We start from the raw sequence: 24,316 nt of genomic DNA on the forward strand, positions 1-24,316 counted from the left end.
GTCATGTCGCTGTCAAGAAAGCGTCACAATTTATCCTATGTATATGTTCTGGAAAATGAAACGATCTGTCGGACCACGCAGATGCGAGACCTAGGTATTCTTGTGGACGACCATCTTTTTTTCCTTTCTCATGTAAACTCCATTATCAGCCAGTCATTGCGCACGCTAGGAATAATGTCTCGCTTAACTAGACCATTTATCACTCATCACTGTCTCTTGAAATTATATAGTACCCATGTACGTTCGAAACTAGAATTTGCATCTGTAGTCTGGAACTGCATATCTATAACAGCAAGTGAAAGTATAGAACATGTACAAAAGCGATTTGTGCGCATCATTTACGACCGATATTTTGGAAGAAAGTGTTTTTATGAATATAATTCGATTTTAGCAAAATTAACACTGGGCACCTTAGGTAAAAGAAGGTCTATTCGGGATGTTCAGTTTTTACATAGGCTAATTCATAATGCAATAGACAGCCCTACTCTCCTCACCTGTGTTAACTTTCGCATACCACTTAGAACAAACTCTAGAAATCCTAGAGTCTTTTACCCAGACCTCATTCGAAACGCATCACCGGTTTCGCGTATCCAACATGTTTTAAACACGCAATTTACTGACGTCGATATTTTTAGTACAAACCTGTCTTTTGGATAACGATCATTTTGATGCATGTGTTTTTAATTGGCATATATACACGTTTGTGTGCTTGCATGTTTTTTTTTCTTTCACAACTCTTTATTTTGTCTACTCTGTATTTTGGGTGTATTTCAATTGTGTGTGCTTAACCCAGTAGGCTTTCGAGCTGTTGGTTAGCACAAGAGAAAAAATAAACATTGATTGATTGATTGAACATTGATCATTGATTGATAATTAAAACGTTAGATAATATACATTGGAACTGTTTCAGTCTCCTCCACAACATAGATGACGTTAATTCATTTACGATAAACTCCGCCTGGTTGGAATTAGCTTACAAAAAAACTCACTTGAACGACACGCACACGCAGGCGTCCCGTCGACATCAGGTTTTAGGAAACCCCGTTTCCTCGAACGCTTGCGGTGGAGTAGCGATAGCAGTTTAAAGTTGAATTGAATGTGCCGAAGTTTTTATTCAAACCTAACTCGAGGCGGTTGCAATTCGCGTCCTCCTTGACCGTCTTATGACTTTCGTATAACTGTACACGTCACCCAAAGCTCCACTACATTTCCGCGAACGTCAAGGATTTGTTGCCAGCCTCCCAAGATTTGTGTTTTAAATTTTGGTGATTTTAACGCTTATCATCTTTTACAGAGGACTTCCTGACAGGGCACACTTGGTGGTGTCGTGACGTAATTAAAGAAAACGGAGCTAACATTTTTAGTGCCGCCCATAACACTTGTACATATATTGTCCTTTCTATTTCATCACCATCCTTGTTTTCATGTTTTTTCTTGGCTGGCTTTAAACAACTCTTTTGGCAACAACTGCTTCTATTTACTTTAGATACTTTTGACCTAGTCCCATCTACACAAAAACGCCTACCAAGGTTGCAGTTAGATAAGTCATATTGGTCTCTTTGGGGCTACAAGCTGTGATTTATACATTTTTGTTTCAGTATATGATTCCTGATGAGGCAACTGTCTATTACTTTCTTTCGGAGCATTTCGAGCTTGTCTGTAGCTCCTCTTACTGGAGTGCAGAGTTTGAAAAAGTTTCGGTGTGTTGGTGAAACGCCGTCGATCGTTGACTGGTGCCAGCCATGCTGCATATAATCGTCCGTTCACGATATTTGAACTTGAGGCTGCACTCTGTGTTAAAAGCAGTCTGCACCTGAGCTTGACCAAATCCATTAAGATATGGTAACACACCTGCCTAATAAATTCCTGAGGAATCTAATTACATTCTTCAATTATCTCTAGGAAGTTGCTGTCTTTCCCTTCTCCTGTGAATTTGAACAGGTTATATTATTTACTGGAGCCCGGAAAGAAAACTTACATGACGCTCATAAACCGACGACTCATGAATTTTATAGACGAGGGAAAGTTCGTTAATACCAACCAGTGCGACTTTGGACCAGGGTGATGGACTTTAGATCATCTCGTACGCCTTGAATTATTTGCACACGAGGCTTTTGTACACCGCCAGCACAGCATTTCAGTTTTCTTTCTTTTTTTTTTTGCAAAAGGAATATTAGGCGACATGGAGGGATGGAATCCTTCTGAATCTGTACGACGGCGGAGTGAGTGGCCTCACGCTCCGATATATACATACCTTTCTAAATAAACATAAATTCCAGATTGTCTGACAGTTCCAGGCAAGAAAATGGTGTTCCACTGGGTAGTGTATTGAGTGCTAGCTTATTCTCAGTTAAGATAAATAGTATTGCTAAAGTTATCCCACCATCAGTTTTTTTTCTTTATGTGCTTTTTCTTTATAAGCTCATGGAGCATACACTTTACTCAAATATAATAAACTTTCTTGACTCTCATAACCTTCTTTATGAACATCAGCACGGATTTCGTAAATCCTACTCTTGTGAAACCCAGCTAACGACCTTCCTTACTGATAACGACCTTCCTTACTGATTCAAGCTTCGATTTGAATATTTAGACCAACGCCACTTTCATTGGCTTTTCCAAAGCATTCGACAAAGTACCCCACCAACGTCTTTGAATAAAGCATAACGATTTTAATATCACCTGCAGCTCCCTTGTTACAAATATCACACATTCCTCTGTTGTTAAGTGGATTTCTGAATTCCTAATTAACCTTAAGCAATATTCCTCTGTTGACAACGTAAAATCTCCCACCTCTACCGTAACGGCAGGTGTCCCCCAGGGAACCGTACTTGGCCCCCTCGTGTTCCTAATCTACATTAATAATCTCCATCGCTTCGTTTGGGCGCCTCTTCGCCGATGATTGTATCATTTACTGACCCATTCTTTCATACCATGAGCGCCATGCTCTTCAGGAACACCTAGAGGCTGTAATCCATTGGTGTGAAACATGGCAGATGACGATAAACTTTAATAAATGTAGATCCCTCTCATTTTCCCGCAGTTCGCGTGCCACACCATTTTCCTATTACCTCTCTAACACCCAAATAATAGTGTGCTTGTCTTATAAATACCTAGGTGTTCATCTCACCTCTGACCTATCATGGACTACTCACATAACTTCTGTTATTTCTGATAACAACCGTTCTCTCAGATATTTGCGCCTTACCCTCAAACTTGCTACACCGTCCGTAAAAAGACTAGCTTATATTAATCTTATATGATCGAAGTTAGAATATGCCTCATCTATATGATCCCCATGGCAGTCCTACCTTGCAAATAATCTAGAATCCGTCCAAAACAGAGTCCTTCGCTTTATTTATAACTACGCACCATATACCAGCGTATCAGGATTACACCAATCAGCTAACCTTCATTCACTTTCCCTTCGCCGCCGAGTATCACGCCTTTCTCACCTCCATTGAATTTCTTTTATCACAATAGCCACCTGGAAGAATCACTGCTATCACCTCTACATTTTATTTTCCCGCGTCTAGATAACCTATGTCAGTTGCGTCCATTTCCATCATCAACTGCTTCTCACCAGACTTCAACACTCCCAGTGGCCATCGAGGATTTGAATTCACTACCTCATAACATCGCTTCTATTACTGATGCTACTAAATTTGTTGAAGCCATTACACTCTCATTATCTAAACTATCTAGCTAGCTTACAGTGTTATACTTGTGTTTAATGTTCTCTTTGTTTTTGTTCTATTGCCATCCCCTTGTATAATGCCACACGGGCCCTCAAGGAGAATAAATGATGATGATTATGTAAAAATGGTACACAACTTTGGGGAACTTTTGACTATCTTGCATACTGGGCGACAATGTAGCTGTTACCACAATTTATGCCTATCATGCTTTCTAGAGTTTTTTTAAGGAACATATTTAATTTTATCCTATGTTACTGCTCGGTGATAAGCCTTTATATAGTATCGTCCAACCGCGTTTAAGATTATCTTAGAAAAATGTTAATTTTACACCAGGTATTATCTTTAGGACTTTCAATACATGCCTATTCTTACTCGGCGCCATTTCGCCTCTGTAGCAATTGCGACATGAACACTGCAATCATCATCAAATATATACCGTGTGCCTGTGAGTTTGAGTTTTGAATTAGCGTTTGTGGTTTGGAAGCTTACGAGATGGCACGCGGTAATGTTTAAAAATGATCAATGTAAGTTCAAAATAATTTTGTATAAGAGACAATATGGCCACCGCCACTTCAAATACTTTGATCGTTTTCTTGTCAACCTCGGTATGTTTCCTGTGAACGATAGAGTAATTGCGAAAACAAATAAACATGCATTTTCTGAAGAATGTTCTGCACGGTGTTGTTGATTACCCATAATTACTGATGACACGGAGGTTATATGTGCCATCTGAGCAGGACTTCAAGAGCCGGGATGTTTTTAATTTTAATGTGTAGGCCACCTACGCAGTGGCATCCGTGGAAGAGGCCTACAGTGCCACGCATGTGGCGACAGTCATCTTCAATTAATTTATCGCTCTGTTTCTTACTTTTATTCTTTGTTATACACGACAGTGAACTGCTTTTCATGGGGCATCTGCTATTGCAGAGACCTAAATAATTATACCTGATCAATCGTTCGATATCTATCTATATAAATAAACAGGTTCTAAACTTCGTTTCAGCTGAAGTCCGAGGGCAGTTTAATTTGGTAGCCTATTTGGCCTATCAAGCAACTCCAAAATCGCAACCTCCCGGCGTTTGGCGCCATTCTGTTCGTGGTCGTCTTCACGGTCGTCGAATCAAGCGAAGATGTTTGTGCGCGTTCTATTACGTGTCAGATATTTTTTGATTTCGCTTGACCTTATCGTGAAACAAAGAATAGGTACCGATTGGCAATGTTTGGAAGGGGCATCGTCGATTTCCTTCCAAGCAAGTTTGAAGCTAGAAAAAAATTATTTTCAACTTCCCTATCTCACTGCACTCATCCCCAAGCATAATAATGGGGTTATTGGCGGGACTGTATGACAGTAAACCAAAATTGTTGCTCTTGTGGGCGACGCTCTTCTCGCCTGAAATCTATTTGAAATTCATGCCACTATATCTTCTCTTTTTTTTTTTTTTGTTCTTCGTGTTCACCTGTCGTTTCCAAATATATTGTGAGTGCCTAAAAATAAATGGGGTTTTCCACGTCTCTCTCCAATTTATCATTGCTATTCTAATGGAGGGAGGCGTTCTTTTTTGTTCACATTTAGAAATTTTGGAGATGGCGGGGCAGGTAACGACGCTTCCCCTTAAGACGTAGTCTACAACTGGAAAGAGGTTGTGACAACGACGTTGCCGTACACACTGATGTGCGTTTCTTGTGCGGCCATGACAGTTGAATATATTACAGCGTACGGTAAATGGTTCTAGAAAATTTCGGTTGCGTATGAGATTCAACCTTTCAAATTTCGTGCAAATAATTTAGTCAAAATATATTTTGGAAGCAAATTTACAAGGAATAATATAACGCTGGTAACGATTTGTGCGCAAAATTGTTTACGAACTGACAGTCCGGTTTTCTCGAAATTTATTAAGGAAAGCATATCATTGTTTGAATGCTTTTGATCCATGTTGTTTTCACCTACAATTTTACACCTTGATATACTAATTTAGCGTGGAGGGGATGAACAGTACAAATGTGATAACACGGTGATGATCCTGAAAGCGAAATAATAAGCAGCGTTATCAGTCAACGTAGAAAGAATGTCTCCAAGCAGAATACAACCAGAAATATGCAGGTATCGTATGAAGAGCCAAATTTAGTATCTTCCAATAAATACTTGAAACTTAACGATATCTCTTGGTGAAAGAAAGTTGATTTTGATAGCACTCTACGCCGCGGATAATATGATATGCAGCACACTATTCGGTATTTCTCTGCGTCTATAATCAACATAGCTCTTTATTATCGCTTGATTTGTCATAAAGTTTGGAGATTCGCAATAATTCACGTTTCATCCAGCAGTAAGACCAAAGCTTCTTTAAGGACCGGCAGGCACGTCAAAAATGATCAAATAATCTTGCAGCTCATATGGTCCACGATAGTACACGCACTTATAACAAAATGGTTATGCGAAGGAGACATGTCCCATGGATGTCCATGTGGCATGTCTCGACATTCCGTGGACAATTGTATCAGTTGGACATGCACAAAAATGCAATTTCAGTAGTATAAATGACATTGCAAGACCTCATACATTACAAACGAAAATTAAGTACAGCTACTAGTTGAGACTTTTCAGGATAACGATATATTTTCTCAGTGTGCTGTTTTCATGTTGATAGTTGAGCATTTTGGTTTCTAATTTACGATAAGGAAAGAGGGACATGGAAGACGAACGAACAAATCGTTGTCGTCGTTTGGAATATGATCATCTGTCTCCATCATTTTGATGAAGGCTGTTTTGGACCGCACTGTTTTCACCAGTGTCGGTTTGAGCGCAATTTTTTTTTCACGGGCTGTTTTGTACTCCGTTGCTTTCACTTAATTTACCTACTGAGATAGAACCCCCAATACACGTAAAGGTGTGCAGACTTGGTCACATTTTCAGCAAGACACCATAGAAAGGCAGTACCTTTATTTTAATCATACAACTTTAGTCCTACGAAAAACTGCACATAAGATTCAGCTGAGGCTCGAAAAAAATATTCCAAAAACCAATCAAACACGCAAAAAAAATGTTTTTTGTTCCAAAATACGAGCCACACGTTGTGGCTCGTTGTGGGAACAAAAAGTGAGTTGTGGGTGTGAAGTGAGTTGTGGGAGTGAAAAGTGAGTTGTGGGAACAAAAAAAAACTTGAATATTTTTTTTTTTAAGAGTACATTAGCTATGGTTATGCGCAGTAAAGAAGCTATGTTCTCTAAAATAATATGAAACCATCTTCGAATGTATCGATTTTCACTTCAAATTCACCTCGTGCGCCAAGAACCATTCACAACGGTTCTGGGCGCGCGAGCATCAGCTTTTACGTCCAGAACTTTTAGCGCGAAATCTACAAACGCGAGCGTGTAAATTTTACGTTTTCCTCATGGTGTACGAACTTCACGAAGGCGAGTCAGTCCGAGGCGCTGTCAAAAGCAAGCAACTCGCGCTTGTTGTCTTCTCGACATTAAGTGTTAAGGTTAGCCGAAGTATAGAAGACGACAGAAAATGTTACACTAGTGGTATATTGATGAAAATTTGCATACCTTTTCTAACGGAAGAAACGTCGTATGATCCTTCTTCGAGCTCACGTACAATATTTGAGAACATACTTGGTGATCCGTAGACGGTCGTGCATCTGGAACATGAATTGTTTCTTATGGGCCTTGCGAAATAAAAACTGTCAAGCTGAAGTTCTTAGTTTATACAGAAGTTTTATGATCCTTTGGTCAAACTAAGATTTCCATTTAGCGCAAGTACATCAGAATCGATACTAGACGAGACAGTCCTCTCTAGACGAGGACTCAGGTCTTTCAGGAGTCACTGACCGACTGAAAACGGCAACATGTGCCTTTTGAACGCCCGGCTTCCAGCACGCCGCTCTATGCCTTCCTTTTTCTTTTGGCTGTCGGCACGGGTGAGCTCGAGGTGCGCAAAAGGCTTAGGCCTCGTGGAGGGTAGGATTGTCGAGCTGGAAGTCGGACAACTGAAGCTCCTCCCTGCCGTTCTCACCTCGCCAGTGACTACAGTCTGAAACTACCCCAGGAAACGACACCAATCAAAACAGAAGCGGATATTTGAACAGGGGAGGAGAGCGTGAGGTCAAATTCGAGAAACGTTCAAGGGCAACGAGTTGGAAGACTGAAAAGCACAAGACACACACAAGTCGGTTGACCAACTTTTTAACAAACTTGCGACGTGCGAAAAATATTGTGATAATCTGTATCCTAATATATTATGATTTATTATGTAGCCTAATATGATACGTCTGGTTTTCGTTCTTATTTCTTAGGATCTCAGGTTTATTAATGGGCAGAAAACTGAGAAAATTAGTACGTATTAAACGTACTAAAAATAACCCTTCAAGAATATTGAGCCGCTTAGGAATTGTGAATTGGGCATTGTAAAAATGCTGAACATTTTTGTTTTCAAACTTTCTTCACTATCTTTTTTCCTGTAATGAAATATATTTATATATTGTGGAATACACTTATTTAGTTAAAACATATCAAGTTTGAAGAAAGAGTGAATATGGAAGACGAAGACGACGAAACCACATCCTTGAAAGATGGGGTTGTATCGTCTCCCTCTTACATGTTTATTCTTTCTTTAATCATGACCCGTACCACCAGGCTCTTCGTTTATAATATTTCACATACCCTTACAGTAATACACCAAAAAAAGAGTGAACTCACAAAGAACAAAAATATAAGTTATATAAGCGATTCAATCGCGAAGACAGTTTCAATCACTTTGTATTTGGGGTATAAACTAATACTTCAAAGAAGACCTCAGAAAAAAACTAAATGCAATCTAATGACCATTATCAATGGAATTAAAATGTAGGTTAGTATTTTTTTTTGTTTACAATGAAGTACACTGCACCCTTCCCCTAATAAAAATTAAACATTTTTAAACCTCCTTCCCCCCCTTTCCTCGAAACAGAAAACGACGATTTAACGCCGAACACTCTCTCTCTCTCTCAGATCAAATGTAGCGCTTTCAGTCCGAATCATCTGTCAAAATTTCAGAACTATCCGTTGTGATATACAAAAAGTTATAAGTGATTTTCTGAAAATTTCAGCTGAAAAATGAGGGTCGTTCTTGGTAACCTGCGCAATTCAGCTCCATGCATTTGAGTGTTCCGTCGGCCGCCATTGCCCCACTGAAAATTTAAGTAAATCACCTAAAACTTTTAATTTAGATACGTTTTTTTTTAACCTTTGGCATCTGGTTCGAACCACTAGCGCTATAGTTTGGTGAAGAATATAACTTAATATTTGGCGGTAACGATACGACCTTGTACATATTTTCGTTCTTTTTCTACAGCGTTTTGATAAAATATGTACTGAAGAATACACAAACCCAGTATTTTACGACGCAGTACAAGACATTTCAAATTCTGAGAGTTTAATGGCATTAACTCTAGAGATGCGGTCAGAGCGGCAAAAAATAAAGCGTGCTTATTTAAAAGAAAAAGAAAACACTTGTTGTGAGCACATTTGATATAATTATTGTTTCATGAGCTACTTCCAAATTTGATTAAAATGGTCATCGAAGTTAAGTTCTGCCATGTGAGATACCTAAAATCTTCGCAAAAGATGTTTTCTTTTCCTTCGCAAGCAAGTGGCAGATTTGAATTCACGCGGGCGACACTTGCAGAGGTCGGTGGTTAATTGTCCAGATTAATGTCTTGATGGACGTTCTAGCTTCTGGCGTGTCGAGCCCGTATTCCCGCAGAGACACTCAAAACGAATCGCGTTTCAAAATAACGTTCGTAATTTTAGCGCAATATAGCGCTAGCGCTGGAGCACGTTACGCCAGTGGGTTGTAGAGTAACCTTTCTCTACCGAAATGCAAAACCTAAGCATCTAGCGCTTGGAACTCCACCAAGATACACAAACCATTTTTATTTCACACACAAGAGTAAGTAACTTGAGGGACAATAAAAGTTTTAGGTTCTCAATAACAGTTCAGATTTCCTTGAATATACAAATACGACGACAGTTATCGACACATTCTGTTCGCTCGTGTAGACCGGACGAACTGTCGCTCGTGTCAACTCGGAAAGATAGGTATTTACAGGTATCGCATACCAACTATGGCCGAGAATGACTTGTGCGACGCAAGCAGCAAATTACTAGCGATTGCTGACTACCCTGCTGGCTTTTTTAAGACGTTTGTGACGTGTACCCTCCGCAGGACTGCAATTTCGTCCTGTCAATCACACTCGCGAGTACACCGCCGTCGTGGCACTCGTGACGGCCGCCAAATCCGCGGCCCTGGGAGGGCGGGGAGCCACGCTTTTCTAACTGGTGTCCTAGTTTAGACACTTGGCAAAAAAAATCCGCGAGAAATTCAACCACCATGATTGGACGGCTCCAAGATCAAACACGGCGTTGGCAAATCACTGACACCGAATTCCTCGCCGACGTTTCTGCCAAGTTTCTAGATTAGAGCCTATGATCCCGTATTGGCTTTAGCCTACTTCTCGCTGATAACAAATCCTTCTTCGAGCAACGCGGATACTTTATGTGTGCCCACGAAATTTCGAAATAATTCTGGATGCACTTAAACACAAATGCGGTTTGACTTCGGAACCTGCGCAGCGGCGACGACGATATTTCTTTGCACACACAAAGCCTTTGCTTCTCCGATTCTAAAACTACCTATCATAGTAGAAGAAGATGTAGTTTTTGGAAAAAGGTTGAAAGAGGGAGTCCAATTGGCACTCGCGCATCGGGCATCTCCCGGCGAGGCACCGTGGGGTTGGAACACAGCATGTAGGTGCGGGCGCGAAGGCCCGGTAACACGCCTCGCGGTCTTCAAAACGTGTTGGTAAATGAGGACAATTCGTCGGGCTCCTATAAAGCTGCGCCATCTCACGTCGTTAAAAAAAAATAAGAGTGTATCTTTCAACGTGCTTTGTATTAATTACCACGATTATAATTGCGTTTCATAACTTGTTACAGAAACGGCACTAAAAGTGTTAAAACTAACTATGGGCGCACTTTAGTTCCAATGTTTGGCCGCTCCCTATGCAAAATAAGCTCTTTATCTTACGTTTGTAAACATTTATAGCTCGCAACCACCTCAAGCGCTGCCGCTTCATACTTAACGGTCTTAGACAAAATTTTCTCTCGATATTGGGCGACTTTCAGAGGATATTTTGTTTCACTCATTACAAGTATTTCATAGCCTACTCTCGCAGACTGGGTTCTTCTCAACGTTGGTGTCACTTCCCTTCTCCTTTGAAAGGTACATTATGGGAACATCGCCATTTCAATGGGCAATAATAAAAAAATACGTTTATATCACGCCCCTAATGACGGGATATAAACGTATTGTTACCTTTTTAATTTACAAGAGGACGTCCACAGCCAAATCAGACCAAATTAGAAGTGTGTCGCGCGCCGTCTGCACGCGCTTCGTCTTTGTCTTCGGTGGGGTCTGGCACGCGCCTCAGCAGCACCGCTACAGTATAAAAATACGTTTACATCCCGCCTTTAATAACGGGATATAAACGTATAAAAATAGGTTTACATCCCGCCATTAGAGGCGGGATGTGTTGCTGTCTCCGAGTCAGCGAAATTGTGTATATTACTAAGCATTATGGTCTCTGCTTTGTTTGATGAGCAATCTTTTGGTGGCGTCCTTTTTTATCGAGCATCCGCTTTTCAATCTCACGTTGAAACGGTGAAAAAACCTGCAGTTCAAGCATGGGGCGTACGAGTGCGCGCCTTAGGCAACGAATTAAAATGACCATCGAATTTGTCGACATAGTTGCTGACAAAGGCACAAAAATATAAGGGCAGACTTTCTCGTGAACTTCTGTTAAATATGTAGACGTTGCAGGTTGTGAATGCAACGTCTCTCTAATAGTTAATGCCCTGCATTCTGCTCTTACGCAACTTTGTACATTTCCAGAGCTGAGTTCTAAGAAACAAACGACAGTATCGGCTGATTCCGGGGGGCGGCTCGAGGTTAGTTACTGGATATCTGAAATATTTTTACTAATAGGGTGTTAGTGGACTGCTGCTGGACGCTTAATGTAAAACCCAACGGTACTATACCGCGTCATCCTGATACCAACGTAGATAAAGGGGTGAATCGGAGCCTGAAGTGCATGTTGAATGCGCTAACCGAGACACACAGGAACTTTAATGAGCGCAATTCCGAGATGGGCTTAGCCATTCGGTCGCCAGTGAACAGACCGATTCATTCCAGCGTTTCTGAACTAAGCAAACATAACTACAGTATCCGCTGGACAACGGGTACAGGACAATCATGAACCCTAAGTACGTCGTCAAGAAACAAGTGAGGAGCCTTGAAGGGTTATCACCTCTTAAAGGGGTATTACTCCTTCAACACAGACTTTAAAGAGCATCACCCTCGCGATTGCGAATACCTTCCACGAGAGGTTGTGGAAGGAGACAGGAAATCCCCTGTTTCTGGCGACCGGGAGGTGAGATGAGATATGCGGTCTCAGCGCGTTCGACGAACCGTCCACGACTCCACCGACGAGTGAATTCGCAGCAGAGTTTACCGCTGCCATTTCAACCTCCGGCATTAACGTTCCATCGTTTCACGAGATTCTAACAGTCTCGTTCTGCCCAGGATGCCGTCCTGGTGAGACTACCTTAGGCGACGTCACTCAGGAGGCTTACCAGGATTGATTAAGGGTCGAACCGTTTCCCCAGGCACGCAGGGTGGCCAGTACAGGTACGGCTAGCCGGAGCCCCAGTGTAATTAATTATGAATGCGACGACACATGCGCTGACCAAACCGGGGAACAGTGCAACGCCGAAGGTGCTTTCCCAGGCAGCACAAGACGTCGAGATGACGAAGAAATAAGGTCCTAGGCGTTGAGCGACCTCGAAGTCCTTAACAAAATTTTATGGACGTCATTGGTATGTCCACATGAGAGGTGCCGACAACGTGAAACACGGGATGTAGTGACAACGTCATAAGCCGCACTTCGACGACTTCAACAGTAATCAACGTCTGTTCGACGTCTTGTATGAGAAGTTCTTTGAACTTCGAGTACGAGACGTCATAACAATGTCCGGAGCAACACCTTGACGTCTTCGACGATATTCGACGTCAGTTCTACGTGTTCTTCGGGAAGTTATTTGAACGTCGAGCACGAGACGTCCCAACAATGTCCTGAGCAACAGCTTGATGTCATCAACATTATTCGACGTCAGTTCTACGTTTTTTCAAAAGGTTCTTCAAACGTTGAGAACGAGACGTCCCAACAATGTCCTGAGCAACACCTTGAGTTCATCGACATTAGTGACGTCATTTCTACGTTTCTTGGGGGAAGTTCTTCAAATGTTGAGCGCGAGACGTCCCAACAATGTCTGAGCAACAGCTTGACGTCATTGGCATTAACAGACGTCAGTTCTACGTTTTCTACGGGAACTTCTTTGAACGTGAAGCGCGACACGTACCAACAGTGTCCTGAGCATCATCTTGACGTTACCGACATTATTCGACGTCAGTTCCACGTTTTTCTTTTTTTTTGGGGGGGGGGGGGGGGGGAGGTTCTTTGAACATTGAGCGCGAGACGCCCCAACAGTGTCTGAGCGAACACCTTAATCAGACTGAACAAGCGCCTTATAGAGCCCAAGGTGTTGTCATATCACTTTTAAAATTTCTCGTCAATGTCAGCATTTTTGATACTGTGCAGGCAATCCACCTTTCAACCTTGCTGAGCTGCAGAAATCTCTTACAATGATATTATTCTCGTGACTATTGTTTTAGCAGGAATTGCTCAAAAAACCGAAAATTTACAACAAAAAAAGAAAATTTATTTTGGAGTCAGCTTCAAAGACGCTGATATGAAGTTAGAAACCCTAAAAAGGCCTAGGGTTTCTAACTTCATATCAGCGTCTTTGAAGCAGTAAGAAAATGATACCAATGTAAGAGATTTCTGCTGCTGAACCAGGTTGAAGGGTGGACAGAATGCACAGTATCAAAGACGTTGTCATTTACGAGAAATCTTAAAAGTGATATGACAGGTCCTTGGGCAGTATAGGAGAGTTGTTTAGGGTGACTCCAAATTACACCCAGAACTGTGTAACCATGGCACTGGCTGAAATTACCGATCACCAGGAAGCTGAAGGAACGCCGTTCCTATGATTCCTTGAGCGCGGTCCGGGGCGCTTGGGGGATTTAGCAAATGGTCTATTCCATCCGAATATACATGCTTTCGCGAACATACCTTCGAGCAACGAAGCCAGATCCGGTTGTCTTCATTGTTCCACGGTGTCCTAGCTCGAGACCGTTATCAATTGACATCCCGTTTAGTCTCGACGTATGCTAGACGTCTTATGGTCGTTAAATGGAACGTTATTTCAACGTTGACATAACCTTAAAACGGACGTGCGCTCGACATTTTATATTGTTAAATTTGACGTTATTATGACGTTCTCAATTCACATCCCGTTCAGTTTAGACATATACTCGACGTCTTATGGTCGTTAATTCGGACATTGTGTCAATGCTGACATAACGTTATCACTTGACTTCCTGTCCAATTCAGACGTGCATTCGACGTTCGAAGGTCGTTAAGCCGGACGTCATGTCGTCGTAAAGTTCACGCTTTTTCCCGATATTAGCCTTTTCATATTACGTCAAAGGGACATGACGTTCAGACTTTCGACGTTCTTTCGACATGTGGTTCCTGACGTCATCGACCTTCTTTCAACGTCTTTTCAACGTGTCTGTGCTGCCTGGGTTGTGGGCTCCGCAGGGTCCGGTGGGCGGGAGAACCTCCACGCCAGCAATAACACCCTCGCGGCAAGGGGAGACCCGTCTGAAACCACATATTCGCTGGACGGGGCAGGCCTGCCCACAGTAGCATGCTCGCAGAACAGTTCAAGTTCGTCTACGACGGGGAAGCCTACTTGTAGTATACTCCCACGCACGCGGTTGCCACGTTGACGGCGTACCGGGAAAGAAGCGCTACCCACTTTTTATCTCCCGACGTTGGAAGCACTAATTCAGGAGACCAATGCCCAGAGAGTCTGAGCAGAAAGTTCCACAGACGTTCATGGAGCATACACTGCCATTGATGCTAAGCCCTCTATGTATGCTGGACACCCGCTTGGTGTGAGGAGTTCTAATAATACACCTGAAAGCTAACCAAACAGGCCGACTCCATCAGTACCTGCTGGAGGCACGGTCCCTCCCTTGCCGCTCATTCACACTGGAAGTTAATCCGCGTACGCAAAGTGGTTGCAAACGCAGTTGTATAAAGATCCAGTACAATTGCACGCGCACTTGATGTCATAGAGTGCGCGTGAAATCGTACTGGATCTTTATACAACCGCGTTCGCAACCGCTTTGCGAACGCGGATCCGCTTCCAATGTGAATGAGCTGTTACAGTGTGCAACACAGCTATTTGATAGAGATCTGCGTGACCTCTTAGCTCCTGCTCCTTTTGGCTCCTCCAAATGGACCTGCTTCCCAATTATTCTTGCAGCTGCACCAGTTATCGCGGCCGCCGCTGCTATTCTAGAAACCAGGGCTGATCCTGCCGCATCGACTTCTATTGCCGTTGCCTCCACTTGTTCCGGCACTGAGCGCTTTACCTGCTTTGACAGGCCGCCCCCTTAGTCTGTTGTCGACAGCACTACGTATATCGACCTACGACGACACCATCGTCAAGGCGGAGGAGATCCTCGGCAAGGTTCGTCAGTTTCTGACTAAGGCCCCTCGGTTCCATGGCGCAAAACGAATTGAGGGACCGCGCCCCGACCATTGGAGTACCTTCAAAGCTGCCTTGTGTGAGGGAGTGCATGGGACTATCGTGCGTAATGTCTCGGAGCAAGAGCGCGCGAAGGAACCAGCTTCAGCGAAGGACGGCAACTATCGGACGAGGCTCGGGAAGCTCGGGTAGAGTGAACTAGAGGAGGGGTAGTGAGATCATGCGCCGACGCGCACCATGCATTTTTGTGAAGAGGCGAGAGTGGAAAAGTCCCGGATGTACGCGGCAGCGCTGCGGTACACTCTTAGAAGAAAGGACATAGTCTTACACACTTCGTGTCACATAATTCACCCAAAATATCATTTCGTCATACAGCGCAACGACTTCGAACTCACCGTACCAACTTTTATGAGCTGTTGGATAGCCTAGAGGTACGACTTATTAAAAAGGCTAGTGTACGTGTTACTGAATACAAAAAAAAGTAGTAACCGTTTTTTTTAGTAACTGCAAAGCCTCAGTGTTTTTGTTTTTTTTTACTTTTTTTTTATTCCTTGATACCTACTTTAGATTATAATTACGTTATATCGCACTGTTATCAAGCCAGTCGTAAAAACTGGTGCTGTTTGTTTGACGTCAGTGCACTGTACGTCAGAATCAAGTTTTGGGGTGCGTTATGCGGGACAAAAGGGTCTAAGACTACACCTTTATTATTACGAGTGTAGTTGGGCCGGAAGATCCGAGCGTTCTGAGTGCCTTCGGCGCGCTGGTTTGGCTTGACGGCTTGGTAGGGCGAACTGACTCCCGTTTAGATCTTTTCACCGAGTTTTCTCTTGCATATGTTGAACGAAGTGCAATGCTGAATCGACGACGACAAAAAAGCCAGTTCGCAGCGAATGCATTTCTAGCCGGTCTGTTCACCCGCTCCATCCAGCCCATGCTTTAGTGGGGCCCTCTCGTACCGTCGACACAAAGTGCGTCAGCCGCCATCGCTCGCTGAGCTCACTACCTTCCTCTAGTTCACTTTAGCTAGGGCAAGAACGACGAGCTCCTAGCTGTGCTCCCAACCCGGAGTCGCCAAACTGTTAAATGGTTGCTATCATTCGTCATATTGCGTGATTATTCGGGAAACAAACGGAGCTCGACCCGATTGGGCGGCGACAACTTGGGCGACCCACAGGCTTCGACACGACTTGTGACCGATTCCTACTAATCTGATAAGGCAAAACGTTCCCCGCTCCACGAGAATTTGTGTCAATTTAAAGTAAAGGCGCTAAGTTTTTTTCAACGCTAGTTTGAGGAGATTTTTCAACAACCGAAGTGTAAGCTTTTAATAATACTTGAAAAGCGCAGCGATATTTTAATGTGCTAGTATTAGTTAGTGCAATGGAACAATCGCGGTTCTTGGACGCTGTTGGAGTACACGGTTATAGAAATCGCAAAGTCGGTACGGGATTTCCCCACAGCCTAAGCAACCGAATATCGCCGGCAGAGCGGGGGACGGCAGGCGTATCACTGAGGCGCGTTTCAACGCCCCCCTCCCACTCTCCGCCACTCCCTTCCTGTTTACGTTCCGTGATCAGCGCGCAGGTGTGCGAATTAGACGCCCTGGAAGCACCTGCGATCGGTTTTGGAGACCTGTGGATGCACACGAGCTGCAGTTACATATATCAGCCTGCAACGCCGTTCTTGACACGCAGTCGTCTTACCACCATCTTACGAGGCCGTAAGCGCACGGTGCCGTTACCCCTGTATTCACAAAATGTATGCCCAACAACGAAATGGCTCTTTCGTTTTCAGCACTGCAATTCCTTCAAGCACGCCCTAATTGACATGATCTCCCTGTACCCTGGGGAGGGGGTTTCGGGACTGTTTACCCCGCGGAAAAGTGCTGAGAGGCTACATTCACTATGCTTTGTTATATTTGACCGCTGCACGAAATGCTAACGTTCACCTTCAAGTATCAGCGTAATGGCAACAGCAGTTTTAGGCCAAGTTTTTTTTTATTGAAGGTTGGACATTACCTACGTAGACCGGGTGTAGACTGCTCAGATTAAATATTTTCTGCTCCTAGACTAAAATTCCAGCGTTGGACATCTTCAGACAAAGTACTGACTCTACCCGTGCGAACATTTAAGCATCATAATAATCGCTATTCCTTTTGGGCTCGTCATTGCACTAGCAAGTCCACCAGATAAGACCTGATGAACTAGAATAAACCTACACGCAAAGAAACAAATACAGATCGCTGGAGTAACAACTGAGTTTTCTTTTTCCCTCTCTTCTACTATGAAATCGACATGAAAGTACTATTTTATTTGATTCTTTTTCCTTCCTACTTCACCGAATATTGAACCCTCGAAGAAACTTCGTTATTTCTTTCTCGTGCACCGCAACAAAAGGTGCACTAACGCAGTCATGGCCCCTTTTCTCAATGGCGAAATGGGTGATCGGTGGCCGAGGGGGCTAGGGCGCACCAGCTCGGAGCACCTGGAGCAAAAGCTCGCGCCGCAGAACCCAGGGATTTCGGGTTCAATCCCCACCCCTGCCCGTTTCGATCTGGATGAGCGTCGTACCGCCGTGCGGCCGTGTATCACTAACGCGTTCTGCACGTTAAAGACCCCAGGTTAGCGGTTGTACGGCACTGGCTAAATTGCTCATCTACAGCTGAGACACCAGACCCTCACAGAGGCAGACTAACTTCCGGCTGTATAAACATACACATAAAAATTTGCTTTTGCACCCCTGCCCGTTTCGATCTGGATGAGCATCGTATCAGCGTGCGATCGTGTATCACTACCGCGTAATGCACGTTAAAGACTCCAGGCTAGCGGTTGTACAGCACTGGACAAATTTCTCATCTACAGCTGGGAGACTGGTCGCCCGTTGAGGCAGACCAATTTGTAGGCTGTATAAACATACACAAACCCCAATGTTTGTTTTTTTTTCGAAATGGCGAGGGCCTCCAGAATTTTACTTTCAACTTTTTTCCTGCTTCTTTTCACGATGTTTACGTCATATAACCGTGCTGAGCATTGATAATCACTACACTGAGTTGGTAAATGTACTCCTGCTGACAGTGTTTTTTTGTTGTTTTTTTTTGCTAAACTAGCATGCTACATCCTTCGATCGTTCATGCAACGCCTGGTTTGTCCAATGTAACTTCGGCCGCATGTCAGCGGAATATGGTGCACCATATCATTTTCACAAAGGGTTATGAGACTTGTGAGCTACGCCACACACCCACTCATTGCTTTGCTCCAAGTTAACCCCGCGAGACATGGATGAGGCTTTGTCAAAGGCCATTTTCATGTTTCTCTGGCTTAACCAGGAGCTAAGCAACAAAGATAGGGTTTGTGGCGCAGTTCGCAAGTCTCAATACACCCCGTGTGAAAAGGAGTTGGTGTAGCACATTCCGCTCCCATTTGGCCGAGGTTACATTGGACAAACCGGGAGATGCATCAACGATCGGAAAAGGGAGCATGCTACATCAGTAAAAAACCTGTTAGCAGCAGGACATTTGACAACACACTGTCGTGCGTGTCAATGTACAGCACGGTCCTATGATAAGAACATCGTTTTAAGGAATGCCGATGTGTTTATGTTGTCGCGACGTCGTGTGAGTCTCATTGCCAGACGAAATATCGTGCGCTGATAATATGGTCATTTTACTCGGCTGTTGTCACAAGCGAAGCCTTCAGATGTTGGATGATATGGTTCCTTATTTTATGAAAGTTGCACTTAACTTTTTGTGTGATATTGTATGATATTCATACAAGCACTGTCGTCATCAGCCTTCGTAATACAGCCATCATCTGGTCGTACACGGACAACGTCAGCACGTTGCCGAGATGGTTGGCGTTGGCAATTATCTTTTCTTTATTTTTGTTTCGTGAAACGTCCGTGGAGCCTGATTATAAAGTTACGTATTGTGCAACAAATCTGGCGACCCGAAAAAGCTTGTCTAGGAGACTTTGTTCCTTCTAATGGCTAGAATAAGTATTTCAGCAAACAAGAAAAGAAATCTTCCATTACAACTTCCATACTTTTTTTCCAATCCTTTGGATTGTCGACATCCTATATTTGAAGGCAGGCGTTCAAATTCGTCTTGGAAGCGAACGCTCCGAGTCCTCGCATTACGAAATGTAAACGCTGTTTAAACACACTTTAAAAAGTTTTGTCCGATAGATGTTAAACTTCTAAAAAAGTTTGAGTATGCGTCGAAAACTATAATATATATATATTAGAATTCCAACGAAGGACCCACATGTTTTAATGGTTGGCTAAGTGTCAGTCTCCCCAAAATTTCGATTTTGGCTGTCGATAGGCGTAGTGTTTTGCACGTCTCGCGGAGACCGATTATGTCTTGATTGTTACACGTCATTCCGCACCCAAACATCAACGTCCTTGCCTTCTTTTGACAATTAGTGATGCCAAGGTGGTCGTTATGCATTCTCGTAAGCAGCTCCTTCGGAGAGACTTTGGAACAGCAGTCTGAAATTTTCATAACGATGGAATTTCATAGTCAGTCAAAGGGCGACTAGTTTAATAGGTTCCTCAAGTTCCTTATGCGCTTCAGGCAAACGTCATATTGTGTGTAGCTCTTCATGATCTCGAGCTGCAAAAACCAGAACATCGATTTCTGCTTACTCACTAGTATTTGACAGAAATGACGGCTCTGTATGCATTTTAGTGCCGTTATCTTTATTCTGGTCAAACGCAGTTATCTCTAGGGGCGCACTTGAAAGTATGTTTGTCAGGAGCAGTTGCTTGCCAGGAACATTCTGAAGTTCGTAGTCGTACATCATGAGGCAAATCAAAAAACGCTAAAGCCGTAACGACATGTCTCCTAAGTTGTTGCTTTCTTAATCGAAACTAATGGCTTGTATTTGTCGCTATCACAATAAATGAACTCATAAAATCAATGAACAAACCACAATATTTTTTTAACTATTGGTGTCTCCAAGTGCTTATCTTTCGATGTGTGACGGCCTCGTCTCATTGCCTGCGAGTGCTTTTGAGCCATAAGCAACTGGACGCCATTCAGTTATATTTTGTAGAAATAAGGCTGTACCCAGGCCGAACTTTAGAGCGTGTGTAGACAGCTTTCTTGCAAAGGATTTGTTGAATAAATAGACCACCGCCGCTGCGGTATCTCGCATCTTATCGGTCTTGTCCCAAAGTCATGGTAAGTACAGTGGGCATAAATTTGAGCTAGTCCAACATAACGCCGGCAAGAGCATAAAAAAATGGCGCTGCCCTGTCGCTATAATCTGTTGGGAAGAGGGCTGGGACATTTCCTCGCGATTCAATGATTGGGAAGGGGCAAACGTTATGATATAAGACCGATGCCCACACAGCTTCTAATGAAACCAATATATTTTCATTTACTAACTGAAATGTATATAGATAAAGCGAATTAGGAACCACAATATGCCGAAAATTTCTAGTTCATATAAATAGGCCTTTCGCAGAGATCCATAAGACATCAACCTTTTTTCTGCGCGATGTGTACTTTTCATTGGAGTAATTTAGCTAACCTTTTGTGAAATAGTATACCGTGTGTTTCAGCTCAGGCTTTTAAAAACTCCTATAATTGGGGTAGTTGAGAAAAACTCAGGACACTTACGCAACCCGGATGCCGAAACACTGCTACAACTGAGGTGTGGCATCGGTGCCACTAAAGTGTCATTTCAGAACAGGTGGACTGAATAAGCATTGAAGGTGTCCGTACGCGCACCATAGAGTCCGCACAGACGTTTCGTCTTAAACCGAGTAACACACCGGCCGAAAATTCCATAGTGTTTTGGAACCAACAAGGGTGTATTATGTAGAGAGCTTATCGAGAACCCTTTGAACAATTTTACCGAAGAAAACTAGTACTTCCATGTGGTAATTGAAGAGCACTTCCAAAATCGCACACTGAAGTCTGTAGCCTTGTAGCTCCACCTAATTTCACACCCGTGGTTTCGCCGGCTTAACACCCACCTAGCTGTATGTTTTTTATCGCATGAGAAACTTTCTGGTATAATCAGCCAGCAAGCATTGTTTGATTGTTTTTTTTTCATTATGAGCAGTTTCATATTTTTGTTTCTACGTGCCGTCATGGTGTAACATGACGACGTATTGTCACGTGATGTCATGACATCGCGCGACTGATGGTGTCACCTGACGTCATTCAGTCGCGTGGTGATACGTGCAACTGCACTTGAAATGACAATGTCATGTGATGATGTCAGCTGACGTCAGACAATAGGTGACGCGATGCGGGGCGTGACGTCAGTTGCGCGACGTCAGTGTGGAATCTTTTGGCGGAGTGCCGGAAATGGCCCTCGCCGACATTTATCGCGGTCGACGACGCAAAACCCGGCAGTGTTCCAGAAACTGCTATCGCGGTAAAACAGAAGCCCTTTTCGTTTACAAACTGCCAGCCACGGCGGACGTTAAGGATTCCAAAAACATTGATTCTCTCAATATTTGACTGACTGTAATAATTCAGTTACTCATTATCAAAAAATCAAAAACTTCTGTTCTAATAAGAAACTTGCTAAGCACTGTTGAAAATCACTAAATTAACTCAATTTGAATAGACATAAGGCAAGAAACAACATTTTACGATGTTTCGAAAAAAAAAAAAAAAACGCTCGAATTTGACGCGTTCCTAAGTTCCGGTTTTCCACCCGATCGCATCTCTTCCCCAGCAGCCCTGCTCCCCGGTGGCCCAGCGCGAAGCCACCGCCTCCCTCGATGGATGAGGTGAAGTATGGCGCACGTGCGTCGCGCGTCTGTGCCACCGGAAAGCGAGACCACTGTTGCAAAGAAGCGCTACGTTAGGAGCCCTAAATATAGAATCGTGTTGAGATTTAAAAGGCTGCCCATGTCTTATATATTTATCGAATGACTTGATTTATTGGTGTTCACTTATGCTTAGCATTGTTTTTAAATGGAACCATATGTTCGTTTTCCCTGCTTAAAAAGTAATTAATACACTTTAGTGAATTATTTAGCTACTTTGTATGTATTCCGCCATTCTTGACGTCGGACTTGACTGCCCGTTCGTTTACGGAAAGTGTTGTTTTTTTTCTTCTTAACTACCACTATTTTAGGGGTTCTTAGAGGTATTCGCCGAAGCCTTCGGTTTAATATTTTGCGCGTCATATATTGTCACAAATTACAACTGACAAAACAATAGAAAAAATTAATGTGGCGAGCTTGAGCCAAAATAAAATCCACTAAATGGCCTTACTGATGTCGATATCAGAACAGCAGCACAACAATGCGCTGGCAAAACACTAGTGCAGATCCATTTATAAAAATGCTAGCGAGGATGTACTGACTTTTAATAAAGTAAGAAATTGAAATACGAAACCTACAGAGGAGAAAAGAAAACCCGGCTTATGCGTGTCGGTCCCACGCGTGATGTCAACACGGCTACGAACAAGGCAATGTCACTTAATCTTCGCGCCATAATTTAATTTGAATATCCTATCACAGAGCCAGCTTTACACAATAATATCCATATACTAAAAGGAAAACATCAACACCGCAAACGTAAACTTTTATAATCCCTCCCGTTTGGCTGGAAGGAAACGTTACACAAAGATTGGGCTTGTCAATTTGACGGAATTGTTTAAACACGCAACATTGAGATAATATGTATTTACAGGACTACCAAAGTTCCAAACGGACCTATAAAAACGGAAGTGTCATTGACGTATCGCATTCGGCGCATAAAAAGTAATAGGGACAGATTCTTATAATTAACGATCACATCGAATCTTCAGAAAATGGGTCACTCGAAACATGGTTCTGCTTTCATAACCTATTCACGTAGTTTATAGGATCAATTAGGCCCCAAAGCCGCTATAGAGCCATCCGTTTGTAATATGAGAGAAAAAGGATGAGTAAAGAAAAGAGTAAAATACTATTGAAAGATTCGTGTCACCTGTACTTTTCGATGGCCTCCAGGACCAATTTGGGCAGGAATACTGTACCGGGCATCACCACGGTGGAACCGAAGATCGTGGCAGTCAACACCCCCATAGTTCTGCCGAATCCGTAGATCAGATCAGAGTTGAGGCAGATGATTTCACGCTGCAAACAAGAGGAGTTGTTTGGTTCCTTAAGACAATTAACAAAAAACATATTCAGTCTTGTACGGCCCGCCATTGTCGTAAGCCCGGCAGATAAAACTGTCACCAAATACGTTCAGTGAACTTTTGCACGAAACATTATCTGGGCACTTTGATTGTGAAAATTGTACTGAGTATAGATAGGTTTAGTGATGTTGAAGGTGTATTTTATAATCTATTTGACCCATCTAAATTGCAAAGTGAAAGCAAATATTGATAACCATGTGCACTACGACATTATCCCCGGAAATACGTCATTACATCAATTTTTTTTTGTTTTTTCAGTTCTGGTGGTCTTGCGAGGGGCCGTTTCGACCTTTGTTCGTGTGACGTCAGGAAGAAGAGAGGCCACCATAATAGGAATCGAGTACATTTTTTTTTTTTTTTGGCTGGAATGAATCTGTTGGAAATCGTTCAAGGAAATCAGTGACATCTTGCAACAGCGCGTGTGTGCTGCACACAACTGTACGCGGCATTCTTAACAGAGGTTTTTGTACGGCTTAAATGCAGAGCGCACTAATCCAACAACCTCATAACTGAGCCCGACCATCTCTTCTCAAGTGACAAAGAAAAGAAGTTACGAATAGAACAATTTCGTCGCTTTTCTGGCCACGCTGTAGCAACGTTTTTCATCATTGCTTTTTTTATTATTTCGTTTTATAACAACAGGTTATATATTCAAACCATCCAACCATCCCTGATTGTATGAGTTTTAGTATGTGTTGCTTAACTGTTCCACTGGGCTGTTTGAGCATATATGAATATAAA

General features: G+C 42.9%; 1 protein-coding gene across 1 annotated transcript in view; it reads right to left on the reverse strand.

The window, feature by feature from the left end:
- Positions 1-24,316, reverse strand: part of LOC8025078 (medium-chain acyl-CoA ligase ACSF2, mitochondrial) — a 182,360-nt gene that overhangs the window by 58,688 nt on the left and 99,356 nt on the right. Inside the window, exons 9-10 of the mRNA XM_029981062.4 lie at positions 23,362-23,510; positions 7,251-7,342 (exon numbers count right to left, since the gene is read on the reverse strand). Of these exons, the coding sequence (XP_029836922.2) occupies positions 7,251-7,342; positions 23,362-23,510 (241 nt within the window). The remainder of the gene's footprint in view (positions 1-7,250; positions 7,343-23,361; positions 23,511-24,316) is intronic.

The sequence above is a fragment of the Ixodes scapularis genome, unplaced genomic scaffold (assembly GCF_016920785.2).
Source record: "Ixodes scapularis isolate PalLabHiFi unplaced genomic scaffold, ASM1692078v2 PGA_scaffold3__209_contigs__length_174095766, whole genome shotgun sequence".
Classification (NCBI taxonomy): domain Eukaryota; kingdom Metazoa; phylum Arthropoda; class Arachnida; order Ixodida; family Ixodidae; genus Ixodes; species Ixodes scapularis.